Source organism: Saccostrea echinata, unplaced genomic scaffold (genome assembly GCF_033153115.1).
Source record: "Saccostrea echinata isolate AGI-Se365-2 ecotype Australia unplaced genomic scaffold, CSIRO_AGI_Sech_v1 ptg000025l, whole genome shotgun sequence".
In the NCBI taxonomy this organism is placed as follows: Eukaryota; Metazoa; Mollusca; class Bivalvia; order Ostreida; family Ostreidae; genus Saccostrea; species Saccostrea echinata.
The window spans coordinates 13,565,618-13,582,599 of record NW_026889774.1 but is presented as its reverse complement, the minus strand read 5'-3'; the positions used below and the strand labels follow the sequence as shown (position 1 = coordinate 13,582,599).

General features: G+C 34.8%; 1 protein-coding gene across 1 annotated transcript; it reads right to left on the bottom strand.

The window, feature by feature from the left end:
* Positions 1-258: 258 nt before the first annotated feature.
* LOC133192051 (uncharacterized) lies at positions 259-12,153 on the bottom strand. Its single transcript, XM_061327891.1, has 8 exons — positions 12,046-12,153; positions 8,436-8,549; positions 5,063-5,237; positions 3,075-3,234; positions 2,543-2,610; positions 2,370-2,442; positions 917-1,096; positions 259-648 (listed from the first exon to the last, which is right to left on the bottom strand). Exons 1-8 carry the CDS (start codon positions 12,111-12,113, stop codon positions 563-565), a joined length of 924 nt encoding a protein of 307 aa, XP_061183875.1. The 5' UTR covers positions 12,114-12,153; the 3' UTR covers positions 259-562.
* Positions 12,154-16,982: the final 4,829 nt, after the last annotated feature.

The window sequence follows — 16,982 nt, the reverse complement described above, 5'->3', positions numbered from 1 at the left end:
TGCCTCCACAGACACCAAGTCTGCAATGGACGCAAAGTCCAAGCTCTAGTTCTGAAGCAGGCCGCCAGACATCAGAGTCACTACGCTGCCACCAATTTTGTAATGTGAAGTGGTCAAGGCCTAAGTGGTCAAGGTTAAGCTATTGCTTAACTCAGAGGGAGACTCTACCGCATCACTAGAAAAGCTAGCTCACTAGCAAGGCAGTATAAGTTCCCTATATACTGTCCGCTACACATGTTTAAAATGAGAAGACACATGCGAAAATATTCACTTTTAATATATGATATGCAACCAATTTCTAACCAAGAAGATCGTGAACAAAATTGTGAAAAACAACACTGTCGATGTCACCGACTAACAATACATTTACTTTGCGGTAGTTCATTACAGTAAAAGTTTTGCTAGTTTAAAAACTAGCAATTAAAGACTACCTCATAAAAAGCCGTAGTATGCAATCGATGTTTTACAATGCAACACTCTCACCTTTTTAAGCAAGAGAATCGTTACTGACAGACGGTGAGTCGTGTTTTACATTTCATTAAAAAAAACCTAGTTAAAATATCTATATGATTGTTTTAACACGCAGAAATGGAATGTATTTTTCATTGAATCCGCTTCCTTTATTAGAGGGAGGTCCACCATCAAAATCTGAAAAACGTTTAATTAAAAAAAATGTTGAGGCTGAAACATTTTTTTAATATATATTTATCTCAACTATATTCAATGAAATTGTTTACTAAGTCTCACATCCGTCTGGATTTTATTTCTCTACATTTACATATATATGTTGAATAAGGAGGTTAACTATAAACATAAAACACGCATAATTCCGTAAAACTATTTAAGTCAAAACACGAAGTTTTAAGTTTGAAGACAACGTTTTCAAGTAATGATATACATGTATCACTGCACTCACATGCAACTGAAAATGATCCACATGGAGGCGGTATGTATCTTTTTCTTGAAAATTCCATTCCTTGTAGACTGGAAATACACACTCTATCTGGCATTGTAGATTCCCGATGAAGTCTCATTTCTTTATATGGAAATTCAGGGAGAGAATGTCCATCCTCCGGGTCGTAAAACACTCCGGCCTCTAACAATAAATCAAAGTACTGAAAGTACTCACACATTACTGCCTCTGTCCTAGCATTATTTTACTGAGGGAGTTTATAGAACACGCTGGCCTCTAATATAATATAAAATAGGATCAGATCACCTATTACTGCCTTTGTCCTAGCATTATTTTACTGAGGGAGTTCGTTGAACACTCCATTATTAGTCCCCTACCGGTGAAACCGGAGGGGACTATAGGTTTCCTCTGAGTCTGTCCGTCCGTCTGTCTGTCCCTCTGTCTGTCTGTCAGTCTGTCCCACTTGGTTTTCCGCACTTATTTCCTAAACGCTTGCAGATATTGAGCTGATTTTTGGTATGTGAGTGTATCTTGATGAGTTACAGATCAAGTTTGCATTTCTTTCTGCTTCATTGATTTTTGACGGAAAAACGACCTTTTCAATTTTTAAGGGTTTTCCGCGATATTTTTCTAAACGCTTGCAGATATTGAGCTGATTTTTGTTATGTGACTTAACCTTGATTACTTATAGATCAAGATTGCCTTTCGTTCCGCTTCAATGATTTTTAACGGAATTATGGCATTTTCAAATTTTAACGGGAACCAGATTACACTTGCCAGTAGGGGACTAGTATTGCTAATGCAGTACTCTCAGAATGCTTGTTTCATTGAGGGAATTAGCAAGATTCTTGTTTATCAAGTTGACCAAAGGGAACCAAAATATTGCACATTGGGAATGGTATCTTTTAACTGTTTTATAATATTTTTTTTCATTTTTATTATGTTTTGATTTTTCATTCCTAAAAAATTCTCTTTATTTCATGGAAAATAATCGCAAACTGATTACCTTATAGTACCCCCCCCCCCCCCAAATAAAACTAAAGCATCCTCTCTGAAAGATTTTGTGTACGGAATTTTTACCCCTCAATACTGGTATTAATTTCAAATTGATCTACAAGGGCCTTCTACATTGCTGCAATTTAACTTAGAGGACAAACATTGTATTGTCCTAAGAAAAAATATGGTTGGAGAAATGAACACAGCGGTTGTAAAGCAAAAGTAACAAATACACTGAAATGTTGGGGCTTATTTCAAAATTGTCGATAGAAATGGGGTGGAAATCAACAACCTTATGATAGATAGTTGTCTCACTCCTACGCAGGCAGCCCCCTCAATGGCGATCAATGTACTCTTAACGCATTTTTTTCATATAATTTGATTATGCACTGGTGGTTCTTGATCGACATTTTTAACTCCCAAGAAAAAAGTAAATCATCTAAAACTGCATAATTCTTACCATCAAAACAAGGTGGCGCCTTCTTCTTCCGTAGCAGGTACTTGTGTGGGTGGGGTGCAGAGGGAATGTTTGTCTACAAAAAAAATGCCCATTTTATTAAATGACTACCAGTATTACACAGTTCTATGCAATATTTTAAATATTTTCTCGGTACAAAATAAGTAGAAACTCACAGTTTCGCATATTGGGAGTAGCATCTCCTCTCTGACATTACAAGAATCAGCAGGTTGATCAAAAGGAACTTCACAAAGCAAAAAAGACAATGATATTTGAGTTTAATATTGATTATAATAGTTTTACAGTTTTATATATCTAAATCTCAAAAATTATTTTGAATAAGAGTAAGGCTATGCGCGGATCTAGAGGGGGGTCCGGACCCCCCCCCCCCCCCCGGAATTTGCAGAGTTATTAAAAGATTATACTGTAGCAAATACAAAATGACTTCGGACCCTATCCCCCTAGAAAACGTGGATCCCACCATCACCACCACGAAATAGGTGAAACATGTTTCGGATATTGGCCTGAAGACCATGTAGATACCGGCTTTCTATATATAAACTGTAATTATTTCTAAATATTTAAATTCTTAAAAAAGGATTGTTGAAGAAACAATTGTGGAAAGAGCTACAAAATAGCTTAGCTGTCTTAAACTTTGCATTGGACATTGGCCTTTGATTGCAAAGATATGCAAAAAACCTCACACACCAATGCCGTGCGCCATTGTTTCTTTGTCTTTTGACTTTATAGGAGGTTGTCTGTCCGCGGACGGAGACTTCAGCTTGTACGACGACTTGTAAGTGGTTTTCCCGCCGTCTTCATTAACATCCATTTTATCTTCCACCCAGGTATGCACCTTGCAAACAGGCTGTATGTAACAAGAATCCACATTTTATACATCAGTTTTCCACACAAACGTATGAACTAGTATATAATCATAAAAGAAAATGCAGTTTCCAAATTTCCAAAGGAAACCCTTTTTTTCTTTTTCTTTTATGATTACTTTTACTGTGTGACATCATCTTTTGACAATTAGTATAAATATATATATATATATATATATATATATATATATATATATATATATATATATATATATATATATATATATATATATATATATATATATATATATATATATAACATAGCATAAAACCTATGTGAAAAATTACTTTACTAATGTAATTGACATGCGTGATTGTCAACAATAACCGGGGATAAACAATGTCACTAGAAATTTGAAATAATCCACTATTCGGGGGAAAAATTGAATCAAATTTTCCTGTGAATATGCATATCTGCACAGTATGTCCCTTATTAACTACAAAGTTTCATGAAATTCTGTTCAGCGGATTAAGAGGAGTTGTGCTGACAAGAAAGGACTGACTAAGGCCAAACTCCTTAGTTCAAAGGCGTTCGCTTCATGATCGGGGGGCCGGGTTCGATTCTCATTCGCCGCGCCGCGTCAAACCGAAAACGTAAACATAGGAAGTGACTGTTCCTTCGCCAAGCCCCGGCATTAGGGAAGGTTAGGGGTCTTTCGGACGAGACTTAAAACTGAGGGTCGCCCGCGTGGCGCAGTGGTTAGAGCGTCTGCTCTAGAGTTGCGAAGTAAGGAGTTGATCCTTACGTCGCGGGTTCGAATCCCACTGTGGGACGTGGAGACCGGTCCTTCGGATGAGACCGTATAAACCGAGGTCTCGTGTCGCAGTAGGTGCTGGCACGAAAAAGATCCCTCACTGCTCAATGGCCGTAAGTGCCGAGTATAGGACAAATTTTGCAGCTCTCCACCGGCAAGTGGTGGCGTCTCCGTATGAGTGAAAAATTCTCGAGAGGGACGTTAAACAACATACAAACAAACAAACAAACTTAAAACTGAGGCACCGTGTCACGATAAAGAACCCTCACTGTTCAATGGCCCTGAGTGCCGAGTATAAGTCTAAATCTGAAGCCCTTCACCGGCATACCGTGATGTCTCTGTATGAGTGAAAAAATCCCGAAAGAGACGTTAAACAACACAAAATAAATCAATCAATCAAAAGAAAAAAAAATGAATCAAAATTTTCCTTTACACATTATGTCCTTATTAACTACGAAGTTTTACAAAATTCTTTTGGCGGTTTCAGCGATTTGCGCCGACAAGAACATTTTTAACAGGACTGACTGACTGACGGATGGACTGACTGATGTACGGATCAAAACATTAAACCCCCGCAATTCGTTTCGTCAGGTATACAAAGAGACTTTTAGAAGATGTCTTAGTGATATACGAGTACTAGTATAGGAAAATATAGGAGAATTCCTTATCTGTGATTACAAAGTAAGCTTTCTTACCTACACTGATTCTTACCTACACACCTGTGATTACAGTTAAGTAAGCTTTCTTACCTATACTGACCTGTGATTACAGTTAAGTAAGCTTTCTTACCTATACTGACGTGTGATTACAGTTAAGTAAGCTTTCTTACCTTTACTGACCTGTGATTACAGTTCAGTAAGCTTTCTTACCTACACTGACCTGTGATTACAGTTCAGTAAGTTTTCTTACCTACACTGACCAGTGATTACAGTTAAGGAAGCTTTCTTACCTACACTGGCCTGTGATTACAGTTAAGTAAGCTTTCTATCAAATATGGTTTAGTAAGCTTTCTTACGTACACCGACCTGTGTACATGTATGTGATTACAGTTCAGTACCTTAGCGTTTATTCTGTGTATATGAAATATCTGTTTAGATTGAGGATTGTGTTTCCTGGGGTCCAGAGTTGTGACTAAAAATGGCGGTCTTTCGACAGGCCGTTGCGACATGTCTAAAACTTTGAAGCGAAAACGATTCTCCGTGTTCCATGTTGAAATTTTTGAACACTTCTTTCTGTAAAACAATCAAATACAATAAGAAGAGTTACAATTATCCATTCACAAATTGTTAATATCAATATTTTTCCACACAAGTGTTTCTTTAGTAATACATGAAAGGGCGTTGCTTATATTTCAAACTACAGACCTTGGATTTTATTTGGAAGAATGCACAATTTTCACCTTGGGGGCGATTGGGGGTCAAAAGGCGACGTTATTTCTACAAGAACCTGGTTCCCTATTGAACCTTTGAGAGAAACACTTTCACAGTCGACGACTTTGACATTTAAGTTTGTGACCTGCTTAATGTACGGAGCTACGGAATTGACAATAGAAAAGAAAACCTTAATAGTGATTATAGGTGGGGTGTAAGGGGCACTAACATAATTTACCGGTATGCAATCGACGCAAGAGATGATTGGAGGCAGAATTACATGACTTAATTTACCTTATTCGAGAAGGATAGTATCCTTTCTGATTTTCTGAAGGAATCAAATAAAGAAGGAAAAACATTCCGGAAGGAAATCTAAGTAAGAGTTGGTCATTGTGGGAAGGGAGGGGGTTGTGGGTAGGTGGTGGCCGTTCCCTTCCTAGACAATGTAACATGTGCTTTGAAATGGACCATTATATGATACCACATGTTGAAAATGAATTGTATGAACTCAATATGTACATCTTTAAAGTCAAAATTTCATTAGTGTTTAAAGTCTCCTTAATATTAAACTTTCTCTCTCACGACCCGAGTAAAACTGGTTACAAAATATGCACTCATCAAAAACAATATGTGCCGACATTTTTACATTTGCAGGGTGAAAGAAGGCTCGTCTCGGCCACAGGTACTTGTGCACAAGCCAACCACCACCATATAAAACCAGGGCTTGTTGAACTTTTTAGAGTGAGAAAAGCATTTTTTTACAATAGTAATGTAGAAGGATCGACATTCATATTTTCCTTTAATTTATATTCTATCCCTTTAAAACAGTAATCACTTAAATGGGTCTGGACACAGTTGCATTGTTTATAATTTTAGATGTCTATATTTATTCAAAAAATAACTTCAGTTTATTGATTTTAACTTACATGAATATTCTAAGAATTCAATGACTACGACATTTTCTTAATATCACATCAAACACCTGTGTTTGTAAACAGGGCACGAGCTCTGTTATTGTTAGTGTTTACTTTTTACCGGGTGTGTTCAGTTTGTTTAGTCTGCACACATTACTGAGCACGGACTGGCGATACTGGTGAGTTGTTTTTGCTTTCTTGCATTTCTACTCTGGACTTTCTGGATTATAGTTTTCATATTTTTCATTAATGCACAACAAAATTTCAACTTTTCTTAAGTATTATGGATAAAGTTTACTTTGTGAAAGTGCAAAGATATGTGTCAATCAAACGCGTCTCAAAATTTGTAGATTTAATAATTTCCAGATAAAAGAAGTTTTCAAACACGATTTTAATATGTTTCGGTGTGATATGCTCTAGCAACATATAAGTCATGATATTATTTAGAAAATTTTAGAAAATATGAGCGTCGAATCTGCGTCCCAGTCCCTTTAAAATAAATCAAAAGAACGTACAATATACAATTGCAAGTACTTAATAACTATGGAATCTAATATTAAAACAAATTTGATATGACCTTTAGTGCGAAACCGTTACCTGCCATGCACCTTGATTTTTTTAAAACACAATATTGGGATGGAACATGTACTTTTTTCATTCTGTAAGGTATGGGACCAAGAATATTTTGTTAAATATTTATTATTGTTATTAATTTTTTTTAAACTGGTCTCACCTTGCAGAAAAATATTTTGTAGTCACATAATAGACTTATTTATAGTGAATAACATTAGAAAAATCTTTGAAGAAACAAAAACAATCGTTCAATACAATACAAGCTCTTCTGGATCACATCTCGTCTTGAATTAAATTATAAGAATTTGAACTGTCATAAATTTAAGCTGGCGATACATTACCGAAAATATCGTGGTTTTCCTGATACTGGCAACAAGCAGGGATCTTTATGCCAGTATTCCATGTTAATACAGGATCGAATCTAAATACTGTCCATTTTTCTAAGTTGATTAAATTTATGAAGTAAAATCTTATACTTTTCTTTTTACATCAACTCTCCCTAGAAGCTCACATTACTTGTAGAGAATGGAATCGGCCAGTCGGGAATTTGAAATCAAATATGTTAACGAGTATGTTGTAATATAAGAAAAAGTTAGTAAAAGGCTATCAACCATTCAATGGAACAATATACATGTGTGCTTTTCCCTAGATTTTAGGTTGATACTTTAAATTTACACAACCTAAACTTCTAGTTTCAAAGTTATCTTTGTAAGGTAGAGCTCAGCAAATAGCTTTCTTTGTTGGTGTGTACACAAATAATTTGTCAAATAGAGTTGACAAGATTTTTTTTCTAATTTCACAATCAAAGAAATGTGTTGGTCTTATCACAATGAGAAAACAATGATATTGTTAGAATTATTTTTCATTGATAGGCACGCATTGTTTGATATCGGGTTGTATGTATACGTGCTAATCAGAGCTATAAATACAATTTGTACAGTTATTGACATGAACGTGAAATGAACAAAGGAGAGAGGGAAAGAACGGATCATCGGTATTAAAAAAAAATATAGTAAATGAAAAAGCCAGCGCAGTCAATTTCTCAAGGGAAATTAATAATGGAGAAATTCACAAATGTGTCATTTTCACACTGTGGAAATATATGTTATTTTCACACTGTGAAAATATGTTATTTTCACACTATAAAAATATACGTTAATTATTTTCACACTGTGTGAAAATAACAACCGAAACTATTTATCCAATAACGTCAAAAGGAAAATTTAAGGAAATGCAATAAACAAAAAATTCAATGATTTGTTGTTTGATATTTAAAAAAAAATCGTCTCCCACTTGTGAAATAAATTCCATATCCAAATACAAACAATAAATTACCTCTTAAAATTCTTTTTGAAATGAAACAACGCATAAAATGAACTATTCGGGGAATATATGTATTACCCAAACTACAGATGCTTGAGTTTACTGATGGAAAAGCGTTACCTCTAACAGTTAAAAGTAAAATATATTGCGCAGTGCAGATGGGTATATCTTGTTTAAGAAATAATATCAAAGAGTGTAAAATGTGCTTTCCTTGTTCATAAAATATGGCTGACTAAGAAAATAAACATACTTCTCATGCTTGTCGCTATTCGTTCCTAGATTCAAACATGGCAACCTCTCCTCTTTGTTTTTCTTTTTGAGTTTTTTCGCCAATTCTGTAGAAGCAGTTATAAGTTCATCAACCCTAGAAAAATATAAGCACTAATCAGTTCATTATTTTTCAATGTCCTACACACATTTATGTGTAATGGTTCATAATCTACCTGTGTATTCAACTAAATAAAACCATGAATTCATATCACCCAAGCCTGTCTTACATGTTTTTATTTCTTATGTATCAGCTGGGCTAGTTCTTATTTATATACAGGGAGAATTAATCATATACATGTAGCTTTTATTCCATAGATCTCCTATTTCTCATGGTAAAATGAAGTGTATGTACATGTCAAAGAGCAAGAAATTTTGAAAGGTTTAAGAAACTTTTTTTTTTAATTCAACAAGCCACCAGTTGTGACTAGTCTTCAGAGATCGGATTCTTTTTTGAGACGATTTTGATTTTTCTCAAAGTAAAATAATTTACTTACTTCTGTATTTTAATATATTAGTATTTTCGTTTTCTTAAATAAAGCAAAAAATACTGGTAGACGACATAATTACGTAAATGATTAATTATTCCCTAAAACACAACTAAAAAAAATATCCCAGAAAGACTGGTTCCAATTAGTAAGGAGCATAAAGTGGCAGATTTAGGGGAGGGACACATCCCCCCCCCCATTTTTTTTTAAACTGTCACAAAATACGATTAATGTACAAATAAAGTTTTATTTAAATCGTATACATTCTCATTTTAAAGGAAGCATTAACATTAAAACCCGTCAAAACAAATGATATCAATTACCCCCCCCCTTTTTTTTTTTGCATGTAAACGTGTGTTCTTTTCCTCTACCAAACTTTTCACAATAGTTGACGTACGGCCGGAGTGCTGTTTCGCAAGTGATTTCTTTCAAAAGCGAATTTTGAGTTCAAATGTTGACTGAGAAGAATGTGTGACGTAGAAACAGGAAAATAAGTATGGTCATTGGACATTTCACCAAAGAAAGATACTAACCGATATTCGAACGAAATTTCCTTGAAGTTTTGAAAGATATTGCATGGATCGCTCTAGTTCCTCTTTGACTGACTTTCAAACAAAATGTACTTGTGTAATACAGATATGATGGAAATCTGTCCTATTGAGATTAATACATATAGTAATACAGCAGACTGCATACTATACGTGTTAGGTGTAGAAACATGTTTCTTATTTGCAAAATTGAAAACCGGACATAAATTCTACATGATCGTTCCCCTTGACCATGACCTTTCACAAAACACAACGGTTTATTACAATTCTCTAATAAGAGACAACTCTATCCGGGATAAAAGCCAATTATTCGTTTATTTCAGTCTATCAAATTTTGCCCCGTAAGGTTTGCTGATATTTTGAAAAAAAAAATTAGAGTTATAAATTAGATTTCATTTTGAAATTTATTAGCATGAAAGCAAACTTTTACTTGAGTGATCAAAGCGTTGATTAACCTTAAAAATTAAAGCCACTTTAGGCATAAATATCGACTAGATTTCAAAGATTGTAAAGACAAATATGACCAGCCTTGGTTGAACCAGAATCGACAATGCTAGTACGTATTATGAGCCTTTATATAGACTTGGATGATGAATATAACTCAAATATTGATAGTTCTACTTCTACATTAGCACCAAAACTAACAAAAATTTAAGTGAAGCAGGTCTTAAAATTGTGAAATTTAGCGGAGGAAGCGATAAACATGTAGACGTACAAAACATATCAAACCTAAGAAGGAATGGATGTCAAATAACTTCTTAGTGTTGAGAAGGGAGGTTAAAAATCTTGGTAAAAAAAAATTTAAAATCTGACACCAAATAATTATTTACTTCAAGCATTTTCTAAAAAGCAAATCAAAAAATGTGTAATGCAATTAAAATCTTATTAATGAACTCAACCCTGATTGCACACACACACACACACACACACACACACACACACACACTAGAATTTTCATACCCCTAGATTTTCATTTATGCCTAAAGAAGTGCAAGTAGGAATATCAAACTTGAAAATCTGGAAAATGCTCTGGTTTGGACCTTATTCCAAATGAATTTATTAAAATAAGTGCTGGTGTCTATCTAGTAGATAAATTTTTTATTAAAATTTTTCAGACTAGCAGAATGCCAGAATTATGGAACCTCTCAATAATTACAACTTTGTATAAATCTGTTGATTCAGAAAATTGCAATAATTATAGAGGATTAAGTGTAACACGTGGTTTTTCTTGGTAAACTTTGCAACAGACTTCTCCAAACCCGTCTTAATAATTATTTAGAATTTGAAGGATTGTTAAGTCACTTTCAGGCAGGATTATATAATGTGCTCTAGTGCCAAGAAAGAATTGAATTGAACAGATGACACAGGCGGATCCAGGAATTTTGGGAAGGGGCGTGATTTTTTTCCAAGGCAGGGGTTCTGGGACCGCATGCACCTTCTAAATCCGCCAGTGGATGAGTATGTTTATTTTACAAGATCAGAAATAATGTTGAAAGTGAAGATAGATAATGGTGTATTTTTATCCAAACATATGCATGCAATTTCGTGTAATAATATTGTTAAAATCTATTTCCATGATACTTTAAAGCAAATTAAAGGAATCTCTCTGTCTGTTTGCCTGTCTGTCTGTCTATCTATCTCTCTCTCTCTAATGAAACTCAATCGCACAGTAAATATACAGTAAGAAGGCGCTACTGATGATTTAGTATATCATTAGGACTGTCTTCGTATTGGCTGAAGGGGGCGAAGTCGGCACCTGAGTGACAGTGAGAGGGAAAAAAATAAGAGAATACTTGCCGTTTTGATCGCTGTATTTCTGGAATGCTGACCATATTGAAATATTCGATCAACAACTATGTATCTTCTCACGGGGAACAGAGATCACATCCATTAGGGAAAAAAATCGTAGTTATGGCATTAAAAAGTCACTTTAACATTTCAGTCTAGCAGTAGTTACGGGTTTATTGTTCTCCTTTAGGTGTTCTGAATGTAACGTCTCAATCCTGTTAAATATCAGGACCCAAGAGGTCAAATGTGGGTAATTAAACATGTGCAGTTCTCGCTTAAGTATTATTTAATACTCCTACCATTTCTCTTAATCACAGCGAATTAAATTGTAATTGTTCTATTTCGTTATACGTGTACGTTGTACAATGAATTAAATCTCTACAAGATACTCGAAAATTTTGACACCGTGTTCCTATATTTTGAATGAAATCTAATGGAGAGACTGGATTGTATTTTTATTAACAAAATAATTTGTTTATATGAATTTCAAAGTACTGTAGTGTTTCATAAATGAATAAGACAGTTTATATCAGTTAATTAATTTACTCATCGCACGAGCACGCACGTGTATGAACGTGCGCGCAAGATGGCATTTGTTCCGCAAATCTACACAACATGCTTTTTAACTCTAAAAAGGTTTCTCCTCATCGGATGAGTAGGTTAGAACATACACGGCCCATAAACAATAATAAAACGACAGTCAACATACAGCATCTTATGGCTTGTAATGTCAAACTAACAGAAAGCGCAATAGCTAAGAGAGACTTACCATTTGTGTGAAGAGTATGGATAACAAGTTGGATGTAAGTCATAATCCCTGTGGGTTCTTTCTAACATTATTCACATTGACTTTATGTGTATCCAACGCAATGTATTTTTAGCGTCGTCAACGCTGCGTTTTCAATTATGACGTCACAATGATGGACAGCAACAATGGACGTTGGCACGATTATTCTACGTTATTATCATCTTAATAAAGTATACTGGGGTATCTTGTTCTACATTATATTGTGAATTGCACGTTCCAAAGATTTCGGATAGATCATGAAAGGTAACTTTATCGATATAAATAAGTATCAAGTGAACAAATATTAACTGTTTAAATGAATTGAAGGAATTTATGATAAGATAACGTACTTTTGTGAAACAAGAAGTAAACAAACGCTTCCTTTATCATCAAGATATGAAATCGTACTTGGTCCTGTCTTTATAGTTGTGTGTGTCAGACAAATCAATAGAAGAAAATCCGTACTTTATTCAAGAACTAATTCTGATTATTACGCAGCACATAGAATTAAGCCAGACTTGTATAGATTTATCTAGCGTTTTGCACAACACGGGAAAAAAAAAACCCTCCTAGGTGATTTGGCTTTGTTTGTATTTAGAAGTTATTTTAGATTCAACGATTTTATCATTAATATGTATAAAATGGCATAAAACAATACTTTTTATCGTACAATAAAATCATTATGTAGTAATAAAGAATGGGAAATACACGAGTGATCTGATACAAACTTTTAGTCATGCTATTCTTGTAATTTTCTTCGTCTGAAAGGTACCTAAAACAACTTAGTGAGCATGTTGCTTGTTGAAAATACAGCAAATCATAAATATTATCATATTATACAGGCGCGGATCCAGAATTTTTTTTCCAAAGGGGGTCTACACCCCAGTCGAAAAAATTCCAACCCAGAAATTTCTTGACAAGCCAAAATAAAAAGTATCAAACCCAGAAAAATTCCTGACAAGCAAAAAAAAAATTATTTGTTTCAGTATATACTTTAAATAACTGCAAATTACAGGGGGGAGGGGGGGGGGGTCCGGACCCACCTCTAGATCCGCGCATGTGATACTTGTTTTATGCAGCATGGAGTGTCAGAAAATTCAGTAAGAAATGTTAACCGCATAGTCAAGTAGTCAATTCCTCAGACTTTATAGCAAGTGGATTTCCTGAATTATCACAAGCAGTCGCATCAGGGCTAGCTTAAAGCGACTTTTTCTCTCTAAAAATTCGCTCTATCGTTTTTCTGCCAAAAATAAGAGAACACCGATCTTTCAACTGGCTTCATAATTTCATAAATATTATGAATTCTGTGGAAGATTACTCCAGACGATGGGCCAATCATGAAAAGAAGACTTGACACTGTCAGAATGGATTAAAAGTATCAGATGGATGTTGAAATCTCGCAATAAACGATTGAGGGGCAATATGAAAATCATCTATCCTTCAGGCTTCAATAATTCAGAAGTGAAAAAAGAATTAGATTACACGATCAGTATGTACTGGTTCCAGCTGACAAGGCAGGTAACAACATTGTCTTTGTTTGTAAGGCTCACTATTTTAATTGCATTTTAGAGGAACTGGAATTTAATTCTGCAAGTGGTAATTTAACTTGTACCCATAGCTCCCTTTCTAAGGAGGAAAGTGAACTTGAAATAAAAGATACCACAGTCTGACACATCTGTTTCACATTTGGATATTTTACTAGAAAAAGACGCTTTTTGTAACCTAACAACAAAACTTTATGATAAACGTGATGACTTCAACTTTTCTATCGTCAACTTTCCTTACTCTTGTAGCAATATAACCACAGCATAACATAATAAAACACCACCTTCACATGAAATAAACATAGCATAATATAAAAAAGCACCATATTCTCATGAAATAACCACATAAGGCAGCTATGGCGTTCCATAATCTTCACATGAAATAAACACAGCATAATATAAAAAAAGCACCATATTCTCATGAAATAACAACATAAGGCAGCTATGGCGTTCCATAATCTTCACATGAAATAAACACAGCATAATATAAAAAAGCACCATATTCTCATGAAATAACCACATAAGGCAGTTATGGCTTTCCATAATCTTCATATGAAATAACCACAGCATGATATAAAAAAAGCACCATATTCTCATGAAATAACCACATAAGGCAGCTATGGCTTTCCATAATCTTCACATGAAATAACCACAGCATGATATAAAAAAAGCACCATATTCTCAAAAAATAACCATAATAATATTAAACTAGAGTGTTCCAAGGAACGAATGTGTCGCCTGCTTTTTAGCTTCATTAAAGATGTAAATAAATCTAAGAGTGGTCAGCTTAATTCTTATTTACTATTAGCATGGCAGTTCGTGCATTTGCCTGCAAAGGAAAAAACCAGAAGTCTCTGACGAGACTGTAGCTCTACTGGTTGTACTTATAAAGGAAGATAAAAATAGCACTTGGACTTGCAACTTTTCAACAGCAATAAATAGAATAATGATCCTTGGTTTAGTCTCTTTTTGTGGCAAAATTATTGCAATCAGACTAAAACTGTAAAAGGAGTAGCCTTTTAAAACAATTTTACAGAAATTTCAATTTAAGTAACCATGGCAACATCATTCAACAAAATAAAAAAAACAATAACATCAATTATGTATCTCAGTGTAGTCTACTTGTATGCCATGTTATATTGAAATCAGACAAAAAGTGTAGGAGGAGTAGTGTTTTAAAAGTATTTCAAGAAAATTTCTATTTTTAGTAACCATGGCAACACTGTTCATCGAAATCCAAAACTGGTATAGAGAATTATGTATCTTAGTGTAGTCTACTTGTGTGCTAAGTTATACTAAAATCAGACCTAAACTGTAGGAGGAGTAGCATTTTGAAATTTTTTTCACAGAAATTTCTATTTTTAGTAACCATGGCAACACCGTTCATTGAAATCAAAAACCGTAGAATTATGTATTTTAGTGTAGTCTACTTATGTGCAAAGTCGTATTGAAATCAGACCAAAACTGTAGGAGGAGTAGTGTTTTGAAAAATTGATTACTGACAGACAGACAGCTAGACGAACGGACACCTTACTATCGCATAAGCTCTACTGGTCTTTGACCAGTAGAGCTAAAAAGCATCCATGGATAGTATAAGCTGGGAGAGAATCAGACAATCAAATAAAATATGGTTCCCTAACCCTCAAAAGAATAATTTAAGTGAATTTTTTTAGAATTTAATTCCTACGTTGTTTCCAACAATCTTCCAAGAGAGAGTTCAGTCTGTCTTTACTGCAGATTGTTAGCTGCAGAACTGTAGCTCTCTGAAAAAAAAAAAAATATTGACATACCGCAGAGGTACAGTGCCACCCATAGGAAAAATTGTATATTTATCGCGCATAAAAAATTGCGCTCGATTCTGGATTTATTTCTCTGTATATCTAAACTGCCATCTCAAAATATTACTAACCGGCTGTTCCTAACATATTCTTTTACTATTTCCACAACAAAACATTTCCCAGAATTGTTGGCAATAGCCTTACTGGACCTGAAATGAAGACCACAGAAAATTTCGCCTATTTATTCTGCCATTTTGGGTGGCAGGACAATTCGGTCCCCTGCGCTTCGTGCAGATGTAAACTACGAGAGTGTCTAAGGAATTTCTTGAAATCGAGCTTTCGTGCAGTTGAGGTAAGAATTTGAAGAAATAAAATGAGAATCAAACGCAATTTTTTGTGCGCAGTAAATATAGTTTTCTCTGTGGGTGGCACTGTAGCTCTCCGGTCTGTCAATATTTTTTTTTTCCGGAGAGCTACAGTTCTGCAGCTAAACAATTTGCTAGCTGCAGAACTGTAGCTCTCCGACATACCACAGACAAATTGTTATGTCTACAGTGTGGACTCTACGCTATCTGTTTTGGAATACCGATCCCGATGTATATCATAGTACATGTATTTAGATATAAGTTTGTGTGGTAACTGAATATCACACAGTTTCAAAGTACTAAATCATAAGCTCAACATGTTTCCAACAATCCTCCAAAAGATATTTCAGTCTGTCTTTACTGCAATTCAGTCTACACAATCCATTGTGCAATACCGATCCCGATGTATTTTCATAGTATTTAAATATGTAATATGTTGACGGTGTGATCGTTGGGGCGAGCGCATTGTTCACTTGCTCTTTTGAAGGGCAAAATGATATAGTTTGGTGAAATATGACTTGAAAGTAATTGTTAATTATACGTCATTTGATTATCTGTCAACAAAAACTTCGCCAAGCATTATTATTTTGCCCAGCAAAAGAGTAGTACCGCAGTTACTGTGAAGCGGCTAATTTTAAGATCCGCCTCTTCAAACCGCACGGGACAGACTGTAACGTCACATGACGTCGTATGTTAGCTGCTTTTCCATAAACAAAGTTTGAAAAGTGCAAAAAATTTAACAAAGAACGTTTAATCTACTATCTGTATGCAATATCCATTAAATTAAGGCGAGTTTATTTTTTGTGATTTTTTAGTTGTTGTCACCTCCGAACCAAGTTAGCAGCGAGAACAACAAGTGATGCATTGTGGGTCCAGAATTACTGCGGAAAAAATTCTATTGAATGAATGTGTGCAGTAATCCGAATTTCTCTTCGCCAAGGCATTGTCGTTAGAGCTCGCAGTGATGAGTGGCACTTTGCGTTGCTCGCTGCGCTTGCTATAAATGCTAAGTATCAAAATCCTGCCTCTCAAATTTCAAAAGTCACAAGTTAAACTTCATGGGGGTAATTTTTGCAAAGTAGGTCAAAGGTCAAGTGGATTGTAATGCTGGTATTTTTCATATTGCCTTATAACAAACAGTGCACATGCTAAATAGCATAGACTCACCGCTTAAATGTCAAAAATATGCTGTATATCGGCACTATGAAATATTTTGAAATGTAGGTCCAAGG

Excerpts from the sequence above, each read along its gene's own strand:
- LOC133192051 (XM_061327891.1), bottom strand. The coding sequence starts at position 12,113 with ATGTTAGAAAGAACCCACAGGGATTATGACTTACATCCAACTTGTTAT. Across the intron at positions 3,235-5,062 it reads TACACAGAATAAACGCTAAG|CCTGTTTGCAAGGTGCATAC; the intron begins GTACTGAACTGT and ends TGTTACATACAG. Across the intron at positions 1,097-2,369 it reads GGCGCCACCTTGTTTTGATG|AGGCCGGAGTGTTTTACGAC; the intron begins GTAAGAATTATG and ends ATTTATTGTTAG.